The sequence below is a fragment of the Phalacrocorax carbo genome, chromosome 1, assembly GCF_963921805.1.
Source record: "Phalacrocorax carbo chromosome 1, bPhaCar2.1, whole genome shotgun sequence".
In the NCBI taxonomy this organism is placed as follows: domain Eukaryota; kingdom Metazoa; phylum Chordata; class Aves; order Suliformes; family Phalacrocoracidae; genus Phalacrocorax; species Phalacrocorax carbo.
Genome location: NC_087513.1, coordinates 68339838 through 68352483, shown reverse-complemented (window position 1 = coordinate 68352483; position 12646 = coordinate 68339838). Strand labels below are relative to the sequence as shown.

At 49.9% G+C, this 12646-nt stretch overlaps 1 protein-coding gene across 3 annotated transcripts in view; it reads right to left on the bottom strand.

The window, feature by feature from the left end:
- WNT5B (Wnt family member 5B) overlaps positions 1 to 12646 on the bottom strand; it is a 72955-nt gene that overhangs the window by 15114 nt on the left and 45195 nt on the right. For 2 of the 3 annotated variants that reach the window (XM_064458364.1, XM_064458357.1), the window contains exons 2-3: positions 1041 to 1186; positions 68 to 315 (exon numbers count right to left, since the gene is read on the bottom strand). In XM_064458364.1, the coding sequence (XP_064314434.1) occupies positions 68 to 315; positions 1041 to 1120 (328 nt within the window). In that variant the 5' untranslated portion in view covers positions 1121 to 1186. Of the gene's footprint in view, positions 1 to 67; positions 316 to 1040; positions 1187 to 1456; positions 1949 to 12646 lie in introns of those variants that run through there. The other variant, XM_064458349.1, reaches the window with a different exon arrangement.

Here is a 12646-nt window from a genome sequence, read left to right as displayed (position 1 = left end):
AAGGGAGAAAGCTGCACAGGGACAGCCGGCCTGTGCCCAGCACCTGCCCCGTACCGGGTGCCCTTACCTATTTTCATGACCCGCCCAAAGACGGAGGTGTTGTCCACCGTGCTGCAGTTCCACCGCCGCTGCCGAAACTGGTACTGGCACTCCTTGATGGCACTGCGGGCCCCTTCCCCGATGAACACCATGTGCTCCTGGTAGAGCTGGCAGAGCTTGCGCTGCCCAGGGGAGAGCCCCGGCAGCTGGCTGCACACCGGCTGAGCGCCGATGATGTACATCTCAGGTCTCTGGATGGGGTTCATGGCCAAAGACCTACGATGAGAAAAACATCCAAAGGGAGTTTGGAGGGAGAGGCCCCCTTCCCGAAATGTCCGGCACCTTTCCCCGCCAGCCCAGCCCCGCTCCCAAAGCCTGGGCGCATTTCTCATGTCAGCTGCCTCCCTCTACGGCTCTGCCAGATGCGAGGCTTTTCCAGGGCTCTAGCGGGAGAAACACAGCTCGTTTGTAACCTGAGTTTAAACACAGAGAACACCCGGGATGGGGAGGGGGCAGAGGGAAAGCTCAGCACTTTCTCTGCAAAAGAAGAAAGTGAGTTGCTTTTTTACAGCCCGCCAGCCAGCGATGCCTGCCTTCAAGCCAGGCTATTTTCCGCTCTTTAGGGGAAAGGGGGCTCCGCGGCTGCTCCCAGGACTTTTGGCAGTGGGTAGGAAACCCTACCCATCCTCTCTTTACGCCTTCCCCGCATCCTAGTGCCCGGACGGGATTTCAGCGAGCCCGTACAAAAGGAGCCCAGAAACGCCTGGAGGAGAGGGGCTGCGTCCCGCGTCCCACGTCCCAAGAAACTGGGCAGGGACAGCGGGAGGGGGGAGCCTGGAAAGAAGCGAGCTGCTGCCAAAGGAGCCCGGGCGGCAGGGAAGTTCCCGCGGGGAGCGCAGGGCTCCCGCTCCCGGTACCGCTCCGCCCCCGGCCGGTCCCCGGTCCCCGGCGGCGGCAGCGGCGGACAAAGGCTCCGCCGCCTCCCCCGCGCCCTCACTCACCACCAGGAGTTGGCGTCGGCCACCGGCGAGGTGCAGCTGCAGAGGAGCGCGGCGGCGAGGGCCAGCCTCGGCCCGGTCATGGTGGGCTGCGGGCGGTGGCGGCGGTGGGGCAGCCCCCGCAGAGCCGGCCGCCGGGACGGGGCGCCCTGCGGAGAAGCGCGGAGGTGAAGCCCTGGAGCGGGGCCTGCGTGCGGTGGGGGCGCGGCCAGCACAGCCCGGCGGCGGCAGCGGCGGCCGCCGCCCCCTCCCAGCCCGCCCCGCCGCCCCCCGCCGCCCCCCGCAGGACCCTCCCCCGGCCGCCGCCTCCCGGGGGCTACGGCGGCGGCCCTGCCTCCCTGCCTCCCGCCCTCCTTCCCTCCCGCCCTCGGCCCCGGGGCAGGGGCCGCGCTGCCGGGGCTCCGCTGCCACCGACAGACCCTCCCGGTGAGCAGACGTGTGGGGCTGGCCCGGCCCTGAGGGGCGTCGGGAGGCGCCGGTGCCCCGCGGGGCCGTGGCGTGGCGTGGCGGGCGCAGGTGTGCGGGGAGTCGGCGGGACACATCAAAGCGCAGCGCTGGCCCCGCTGCCTTTGTAATGCAGGATCGGCTCGGAAATGAGCTGCCCCCTCCCCAAAACGGCCTCCAGAAGGGCCCCACGCCACGGACCCGCGCCCCGGGCGGGGGGTCTGCGAGGCACGGCTCGGCTGCCGGCGACGAGCGCAGATAGGGCTGGCACCAGAGCCTAATGGCTTTATGGGCAGGGGAGGAGGACAGGAGAGAAGCTTCAAAGGCTCCTCTTGTCCAAACATCCCTCTCCCTTCCCGCTTCGACCTACGGGGAACCTCAAAGACAGGGGCAATCTGGCGGCTCCACGGCCCTCTCCCCCCCAGACACCAGCAGAAAGCAAACGCAGGCATCCCGGGCCCGAGTGGGTACTTGCCAACAAACGCTCCTCCTCGCACCCTGCCTCCCTCAAGCCGCGGGGAAACAGCCACCTAACTGCACCATCGGCACCGCTGTTGCTGCCTCCAACTCTGCACGGCGTCCCACCTAGCCCGTGCCACATGGTCCCCACCTCTCCGCCACCAACAAATGCCCCCCCTTCTCTCCCACGCAGCCTCCTCGCCGGGCCCAGCATCCCCCCAACCCTGCGGCGGGGGGTCCCCAAACGCAAGGCTGAACACGTGGGTCCCCTCCAGCAACTCCCAGGTTGCGGCTGCGGCGTATGTGGTCCAAGACCCAGCCTTTCACTTTGCCTCACGAGCAGTGCCCGAGACATGAATCACCAGACTCAGCATCTCAGACCGCTGAAGTATATTTTTTATCGAATTCCTTGCGCCCGCCACGGTGGACTTGCTGTGTTTGTTTGCAGCACGCTTCGCTTCCTCCCCCATCCAGATGTGCTGTACCTGCAGCTGGTGGGCCATCTCACCTGGCAGGCAGATGTGGGGCTTCAAGTGCCAGAATTAGCCTCAGGACAAAAAAGCCTTGTTTGACCGAGAACCTTGTCGGGAGGGAAGTTTTACTGCTTGGGCACAGCAGGATCCATGTCTGAAGAAAACAGGGTGACTTTATTCACATCTTCTGTATCCTCCCTTTTCCTCCTCCCACAGCCCCGAGCATGACGGAGGGATGGCGAGGTGTATGTGTGTGTAGCCACGCATACATGTTTTGGGTCTGTTTCTATAGGGAATAGACAGAATGGAAAGTTTATCTCTGGGAGTCTGGTGAGGAAGGAAGTTGTGTATGGATGAATGGCTTTTCCATGACAAACAATGAGTCTGCACAGAAATGGTGTGATGTCACCTAAAGAATTTCCAAGCCAGCCTCAGATACAGAAAACCTTCTCACTGGCAGAGATGAGAGCATCCCACCTTTCCATCTCACCACAGCCAGAAGGAAGAACTAGGACGGGGGAAAAAAAAAGCCCTGGCTGTCTCACACAGGCACACAAGGCATGTGCATTGTAAATAGATGACACGATTAGAGAGGTGTACCTCCAAGCTTCGCCCTCACCAAGTCTCCTCACGAATTCTGAGAAAGGAGTAAACCGTGGCGAGCCGCCCCAGTGCCTCTCCCTGCCAGGAATGTGAGACAGCACCAGCCAATGAGGCACTTCTACAAATACGGGTGATGTCAATGTCCATGTTTGTGTGAGCTCTGGGCGCGTGTGCGCAGCCGCAGCGCTGCACGGGGCAACCAGGATGTACCACCACGCAGCACTGGACCGGTGGTCCATCCCTGGCAGCGTGTCATGGTAGAAACGAAAACCTTTCCAGCTGGTAAAGTCTGGGAGATGCTCATGCAAAACATGGTCCAGAAACATGCAGCATTAATTATCTCATTTTAAGTACTAATAATCAAAGGCAGGCGATGATTAACAAGAGCAAAGTGTTGTGAATACTGCTAGCAGTAACTCAACCTCCATAAAGCACCAGCAAGGAAATGATCTTATTTTGAAACACGAGACAAAAATTACCGTACAAGATAAGATTGCTTATGCAGCCAACCTAATATCCTGACAAAGGCGGCAACTGAAGGAGATGCTTCAGCAGGAAAGGTCTGAAACTCTGCATTCTACCCAAAATCTGCTGCTGGAAACAGCGACTGCCATGTGAATTATGGAAGTGTGTCCTTTTTAAGGTGCTGGAAATAATTTCTTCACTGGCTGTGTTTATGACTTCAGATAAAGTGGTAATAGCAGGTGAGGTGTTGTTGGAGGGATTTAGCCTCAGCCAGCAACTTCCAGAGCAAAAGCTGCAAAGCATTTGGCCAGTGGTCCAAAGAATACTGTCTACCCTTCTTCCTTGTGCCTGTTTCTACTTGCCACCAAAATCTTGACAACGAGCTTTTGATTTTGTAAATAAAAAGCTTGGGTTATTCTTTTAAGCCCAGGCTGCTTTGGCAAGGTTGTTTGCCAAAGCAGGGCTGGGTGGGAGAAGTCAGTGAAATGTTGTGAGGACGAGAGGTGGGGTGAAGTGGGGCTGCTGCAGGGCTGGGATGAATGGAGCTGGCAAGGCATCACATGAGAGAGGGGAGCAAGGAGCTGCTGGCAGGTAATCCCGAATGACCAACTGGGATGCTGGGAGAGTCATCAGGATTTGGGTGGCTCGGAGCAAGGAGGCAAGGAATGAGCAGGACTTTGGGATAGCTTCACACGAGTGACATGAAGGGGTCACTACACTAACAGGCATCAGGGAGGCCCTGGAGAAAGCTGGTCTCATCCACTCTTCTGTTCCCTGGCTAACCCCTGTCTCAAATCCAGCAGAGCCCAACCTCACCCCAGGCAGACCACCCCTCCTGACCATCACCTCTGTCCACCATCACCCAAGTGACTCCCACTTTCATCCCAAACCATCCCTCCCCTGCAGCAGCCCACTCGCACCAACTCACATCGCTCCTGCTACAGGAAGGGGCAGTAGAAAGAACTCCAAAACTCAGGGTTGTTCTTGCTTCTACTGGAAGAGGCCCTGTCCCACCCCTTTGAGTGGGCCTGGCTCACTCAAATGGTGGTGACGAACCCATGCTGTGCCCTGAGTGCTGCTGATGCCTTCACACAGACCACTGAAGATCACCTGGGCCAAGAAGGGAGCTGTCGCCTGAAAACGGGACATGAATCTCAAGATTAAAGGTCTAATGCTCCGTTCTTAGGTCTAGCTGCTCCCTTCTTATAGGGAAAAGCAGCAGCAGCAAGCCTGTGTCTTCATAAAGCCTTGGCATTCTGCTGCATTCAACAGTCTGCTGCCCTAGGCAACTGTCTGCTGTGTTGCCTGGCTGCCTAAAATTAGTACCTGTGTTTGCCTTTGTTTGATATTCAGAGGTGACAACTGTGCACGAAGCACAAATTTACACATTGAGTTTCCAAAGTCACAGCAGAGCGGCTGGAGAGCTGTGACTGCTTTCCCAATACCGCCCCTGCCGCGTTTGCTGGAGGGAAGCTGCAAGACTCCAAGAAAGAAGGGGAGGTCATGTCCATGAAATCATTCGCAAAGATTTGGCAGACCATGAAGAAAGTTGAACCCTGGCTGGAAGACAGCCCTGATAAATTAGAAAAGGAGTTACTCATGCAAACTCCTTGTCCTACCCTTACTGTTTGCCAAAAATTTGGGATGTCCCCAAGTGTGACACAGATCTTTATCAAGTGCTGTAAGGAGTGCTGAAAGAAAATGTAAATCTCTTTCCACGTGACTTCAGTGATGCTCATTTCTGCATCTTGTCCGTTTCTCCCAGACTGGGGAGGACCAGAAAACATTCTTGACCAAGAGCCTCTTTCAAGTTCCTGTTTATTCTTGCAACCTGACTGTGGTTCAATGCTTGTTTTTAATGGTTTGCAATGTCCAGTGCATCCAGAAACATATATTGTGCTCTCTGACATAAGACGCTTACTCAAGATGGGAAAAATATTCACTGAAGTAGAGTCTCTTCCACTTAAGGAGCCAGTAGAGATGCATTTCCTGGGAAGGAGGGTTTACCCGTATTGCTTGAAAGGGAATCCCTGCCCTCTGTTTCTGTGCCATGGACCTGCTGGTTAACGGCACCAAGAGAGGCACCGTAACATCCTGCTATACCTCTGCTTCTGGCAGCCAGGCTTGGTCTTAACCACAGTTCTTACTAAGTCTTTAGGAATCTCATTAAAGTCGCATACCTGCCCATTCAGCTGAACCAGTTTCAGAGGGAGTGTAGATTAAAAAATAAACCCAAACAAAAAAGTCCACTGAAGCTAAATTGCAGCCATCACACAGAAACCTAAATAATCTTTTATCCCCCACCCCCTGCACATTTGGTGCTGTGCTGCTCCCCTGCTGCCGACCTGTCCCTCTCTCAGCACTGCACCACCATGCTGCTGTACTGGTGTCAACCTTCCCAGATCTAAATGCGTGATTTTATTTGTGTAGTGTTTATTACTTAAACAGCAACTAAAGTGAGCTCCGTAGGTCCAGATCCAGCCGGGGTGTTACAGGAGGTGTAATAAAACCTTCTCAGAGCATCCCCGCACATCAGCCCTTCGTGTCCGCCTCTTTTGTCGTGACATTGCCTTGCCTTGTTGAATTGTTACACACTGTCTGTCTCCACTGGAAGGGCAGATTATTCCTGCCTATGTCCTGCTTCTTTCTTTTGGTACTTACACACTCAGTTTTATCTCCTGATGTGCTCATGTGCTACCTTTTTCTGCATCTCATCACTTGTCACCCCTGCTGACAGATCCCGATTTCCTTTCACCACTACCTTGCTCTTTCATTTTTCCATGACTCCCCTGGCCAATGACATCCAGTCTCACTGTCACCAGGGCATGTAGTGCAGCAGATGCCAAGATATACCTGCCAGTCTCAGCAGACCCAGTGACAGCTGTCCCTGAAGTGCCTCACCAAGGAGAGCAAGAATGGAGGAAGGTTGCCAGTGAAGCAGAAGTATTAGACAACAAAAGAGGCCAGACACGAAATAGTGTCACCGTTTAAAATCAGAATAGGTAAGAAGGATAGTGATTCTATGAATAAAACAGCTTCTCATTAGCGAATGACACAGAATATATGTAAATCCTTATGAACAGTGTCATTTATGACCCAATATTTCACATGACAGGCAATGAGCTCATCTGGAGCAAGACCATCTCACCCGCTACAAAGAAAGGAGCAAACTCTAAGGGTAAACCTGGACATGACCCTCCTGCCTCTCCAGGTGATTCAATGGTACTTGTACTCTTACAGCAGATTAAATCCCAGTGTTGAGCCAGCCTGGTCCACTGAGACCAGATGTCCCAAAGAAAAGTGCAAGAAACTCAGCTGCAAGCTGTGGGGCACCTGCGGAAGCTGTGTGTGCTGAAACAAAATCAATTTCGATTTTCTGAAATCAGGAAGGAAGCAACATAGAACCATCCCTGCAGGTGCATGGCTGCCTGGAAACCTTCCGTATTTCCAATATCCCCAGGGCCAGATCCAGGCCATCCAGTTCCCTTTTCCACAGGAACTCTCTTTGCATGTTGGTGACCTCAGTCCAGAGCCAGAGACCCGAACCAGGACATTTGTCTGGCCCAAATCTTCCACTTCTTGTTCCCACAACTACTAGAATACCAGGGTTTCTGGGTCTGCAGCAAATTGTCCTTAATCACAAACTGAAACCTTCTTAACATCCTTTATTTATGTGGGCAAGCCCTGTAGGAAATTAGACCAGCTCCACCATGTGTAGTCATAATCTAATAAATCACTAAATGCCTGTGTTTGGAAAAAGGTACCAAGCATTATCCTCTGATGACTGTTCAGTGGCTTATTTAACATGCCCGTGGTGTCACAGCTTACTTGCCAAACAGGCACCCCATTTTCTTAATTTGCACTAACAATTTCTTCCTCAGAAATTGTTCCCCAGACCCCCTCAAAGGAGCCACGGGAGGTCAGGTTGAAACACAAGCCCAGGCAGGGTTAGGAAGCCCACGCTGCTGCTTCCCAACATCAACATCGCAGGTTTCTAGGAATGAAAGGCTCCAATCCTTAAGGCCATCTAGCCAACACCTTCCCCAAGTGTTAAGTTTACATGGAGGATTAACCATCCTAGAGGGGAATAAGGCATGAAGAAAGTGAAAAGAAGAAAGCGCATCCCTCCTTTATTTGTTTTCAAGGGGCCAGCCCTGGGAGCTGATTTGTTACCTGCCGTAACTGACTGCAGCACGGACCCCTCAAGCAGTGCTAGGAGGGCAGTCCTCGTCCTGCTAGAGAGCTAATGCTGGCTGCAGGATTTGCATAAGAACTCTGGACTTAGATTATGGTGGTTACGAGCATGTACGTCAGCCCTCCTTGAAGATTAGGAAGGATAATAGGACAAAGTTCTCTGACAGCGTGAGCAAGGAGGCAGCGAAAGGCGATCCAAGTCAAAGCCACGTCTCTGCAGAGATTTCAGAACAGGCCAGGGGATGGAAACAGCTGCATGACTAAGTGTTTTCTTCCGTACTATGATCTTGCAGAGCACAGAGCACCCTTCATCGTACTGAAAGGGGTGTCTAGCTCCCCTAGTCCCTCTGGCATCATCCCAAATCGAGAAGATTTATGCCTCTGCATCTCACAGGCCTGGCCGCATTTTTGCTCTGAGTCTATATTTCTTTTAGTTTGTTCCATACTCTGTAATAATTACATTAACTGGCAAAGACAGTGAAATATTTAAAATACAGTTAAGCTGCTGCTGCAGTGGTTCTTAGCTCCCCAGGAGTGAATGACCAGGGCAGTTATGGAGATATATGGTTACTGCTCTGTCTTGGCCATTCAGCACCTTGGTGTAGGTCACAGGGACCAGTGTCAGACTGACTCGGATCAATACCCTCCTGTCAGTTAAATCATTGCCAGCAAAGCTTGATACAGACATTTCCAAAGGAAACAGTAAGCCATGGAAAAAATTCAAATTGAATTTAATTTCTCTCCTTCCTGTTAGAGTCTTCAAAGATGTTCTTATGAAGTCCAGTCTAATGAAAATAACGATCAGCTCCTCCTCCACTCTAGAATTGCAAAGCAAGCACACACACACCGTACATTAGACGCCACAACTCTAACAGCCACTATTTTTCTCTTACCTTACAGAAAGGGAAAGAGAGGTGCAGGAAGGGCTGAGTAACAGGTTCAAAACAGTAAATCCGTGGTGCAGATTTACCTCCATTCAGCAAAGCATTAAACCAGGTGCTTGAAAGTAAGCATATGCCTACTCATTTTTGCTGAATCAGCATCACAATTAAAATCTGCTTTCTTTTTCCATTCTTTCAACCACCAAATACTTCTGCCATCAATTAAACGTTGTTCCTGCTCAAATACAGTGCATTCAAAGGGCAAGTATTAAACAAAACGTTTTGGGAATAATGCCCTAGTGTATCAGCTGTATCATCTACATAGCTATCATAAACAGTTTCCATACCAAAGAAAGAACATTTTCCAAGCATACTTATTATATTTTGGTATTAAATATATATATATAAAAAAGGTTGAAACACTATAAATAAAGCCCTATCTATATCAGAAGATTACACTGATTTAACCAATTTCAGAAATGTCAGTGTAGGAATTTCCTGTTAATTCTGGATGCAACAGATTTAAGCTAAACCTGTTCAGACTGTCTTGGGAATAGACTGCATATACATTTGTACCAAAAAGAAGATAATTTTATATCTCACCACCTTTATTCTAGCACCAGTCACATATGCGCAATTCTAACTGCAGAAAATAAAGTATCCTATTTAAGACCTTGTTTGTAAAATGCTATTGTAACATTATTACCTGCTTAAATAAAGAGTTTCCAGGTACAAATTTTCAGCAAAATTCGCCTTCACGCAGACCTAATCTGGAAGACTTATATCAGTATATGAGTGTTGTGTAGGTTAGTTACCCTTTAAACCAAAAGCAAAACCGTCAAAATTAAGATCTGTACTGATGTAACTAGACCGTTCAGTTAAACCATTGCATTTTTTTTTCTTTTTAAGTAGATGAAGTCTAATATTAGGAACAAGGGGTTGTGCCTCTTTTCAGTGACACATCATAGGATCCCATATATAAACTCAGTGAGCATCCTGAAAGCCCTTCTCTGATTGGCATCTCACCATGCAAAAAGCTGCGACTCTTTCTCCAGTTTCCAGCCTAAATTTATTCATGGTCAGCTCACGCCCATTTGTTCTTGTGCTAGCTTGTCCCTTAAAGCTCAGGATGCCAAAACGGAGCCCAAGGCCTGACAACGTGGTTCTGCTGGCAGCACTACCAGGGTAATAAAGACCCCTCTCCCCCACCCCAGGGGCTTATCCCAGCCCTGTGCCGCAGGACACTGTTCTTTCAAGGTGCACCCCTTTGATGATATAAGCAGCTAAAAAGATGATATAAGGAGTTAAAAAGTGTCAAAATTAACCTTACAGAAAGAAAAGACCAGGTTTTACTTATTTACCAGCCTGGACTGGTTCATGTGGGAATCAGAAGCAAGGTAGAGGGGCAGGAGCGTGTGGCTGGAGCGGACTGAGCCACAGCAGTACCACCTTCACCTGAGTTAAATTTGCACGGAGCCGCACCAGCACTTCACGAAAAGTTATATACCTGGGAGGTTTTTGGATTGTGAATGCATTCCCTGACCGATTTCACAGCACACTGCCCCAGGCTGAGGGCACAACTGCACAGAGGGTGAACATCAGCTTCTTGGTAAGGAACTACTTAAACCCATATTGCTACCAAAGCCCCTGTCTTACTGGGGCAAGGCCTGAAGAGCAAGAACATGGCAGTAAAAAAAAAAAAATTTAAATCAAAGTCTTAAAAAATTAGTAAGAAAGCATTAATTTGAAAGATGCCTTTGTGTATAATTACCTGCTTTGGAACAGATGAGATTTCCAGTGTAGCAACTAGTATTTGCTGCTTTCTAAATCCTTCCCTGAGCAGAAAGAAAAAAGAACTGGAAAAGTAACTAAAATTGCTAGCGCGCTTTACTAAAATTTATTCCTTTTCAATGGCTTTGAATTTGTCTCAGTTTTCAAAGCATATTATATAGATATTGTGACTGCCAAAGCTATCCAAAAGCTTTCCAAAAAAAGCTAGGCTTTTTTCCTGCTTCCCTCCTCAACATGAACTGTAATGTGACATTTTTACTGGTGGTACAGACACTGGAATAGCACGCATCTTCTCCTCCTACAGCTCTGCTGGCCCAGAAGGGCTAATGAAAAGTCAAAACTTGCTTTACATCAACACAGCCGGTGCAAGTTGTCATTAGGCCGGCTTTCCACCCATCGTGAGGGTTTCTGAGCCCGTCCTGCACTTTACCGGTGGGGACTTTATCCTCTTAAGAGCTCAGCCCACACCTACGCTTCAAAACAAGGCGTCAGATTTCAGGAGTGCCTGTGGAAAACTGAGCTTTCCTTTTCCTGCTTTTGACATGAAAAATGTTGTAACCACCAGAAGCAAAACTCCAAGGGGTTAAATTATCTGGAAAATGTAGGTGCTTATCTAACACCTCATCTACTCAGAAAGTGCTGTTCAAGCTTGTGGATGATGGACATGGGAGAATTTGGCCCTAAGCCGTTCTGAGAGTCCAGTCAGTCGTACTCACAGTTTGTAGCTCTTCAAATACAGATTTAAAAGTCACCGTTCCTGCAGCAGGTGCAGCTGGGCTGGATAAGGGTACCCGATTCAGATCGTTAGGATCCTGCAAACTTCAGAAAGGCACTGGGATATTTTGACTTCTAACGCCACCCAGTTTTTCAATCCAGTTTGCTCTCAGGAGCTGGGGGAGGGCAGGACTGCTTGTTTTGACGCAATGTGGGTTGATGTCATCTTTGAATGACCATACACCTACAGCGGCAGATTGCGTGAGGTTGTCACCAGGTCTCGGAATCACACTTGAAGAAGGAAACAAGTAACTACGGGGTAATTCACATTCCTGGGGAAAATTCAGGTATGTATGCGATCGTGCTAATTTATCAGAGGGAAGGGTGTTTTCCTCAGAAGCAACCAGAGCTTGGAAGACGGAGGCTAAAATCCTCGCCTGTGGGCAAACTTTACCCTGGGCACAGGGTGGACATCAGGTCAGGTCCCCCGCAGGGACAGCCCGCCTCCCCTCCCCGGTCATGCTGAGGCTGCATCGCACCTTTATGCTAATAGTACTCTCTGGCCATATAATGCGTGGCACTTAAATTGCACTGCACTGGCATTCCCAGCGAGGAGCACGTACAAAGCCGCCGATTTGGCACGAACAGTCCTCGCTGAGGTGACTTCATCTGGACCTCTGCTGATCTAGGCAAGGTGGGGATCTGACCCCGCGTCTGGTGACTAGAGCAAGGGGCCGGGTCGGGACCTTGTCTTCTCAGCACTGCTGCTGATTTGCTTAGCCATCTCATTTTGGTTCTAACTGTGACTCTGAAATTCAGTTTCGCCATCAGCCAAGGGGAGGTAAATTTATTTCAGGACCGGTATTGTCATCTTGCTTGTGGATACTGTGCCATGTTACAGGCTCCAATGCATTTAAAGATCCTTTAGTGAAACCACGTAAATACAGTTATTAACTCCATATTCATAGTAATACCTCAGGCAGAACTTACCAAACACAAGAGAACAGTCTATAGGAGACACCTTTTTTTCAAAGAAAGAGGTGTGTTTATTCTTCTGTTGAAGCTAAAGGGAAAACATGTACCCAGTGGGAGAAATCCAGGGGGTTAAGTTCTTCCGATTGCCACTCAAACAAAGACAATTATAATGATCTGTTCTATGCTAAAGGACATTTACAGTACCTGGCGGTTTTTTTCCTATTATCTTGTACATATTTATTGTCTCTGGGCAATATGTTACTGAATATGTTGACTAGACAGGACTAGGGAATTTCTGTAGGTGGAACAGCTGTGCATCTAGAATGCAATCTTGGCTTTTTTGGAGAAATACAAAGTTCTTGCATTGAAAAAAGTGTTTGTCCTGCAGAAAAATAGTGTATTTGTAGAGAAGGTAAGGATTGCGTGTCTTGCAGGTGAGGAAAGCATGCTGCATTGCACAGAAGGGTTACGCCTGCACATGTGTCTGCAGGTATGGACCACAGACAGCTGGTGTATGAGGATATATGTGCCCATCCCTGCAGTGGGCAGGGTGTAGGAGGAGAGGAGGAATTGCCTGAGTCTCTGTATTTCAGGGAAAGCAAGAAATCCT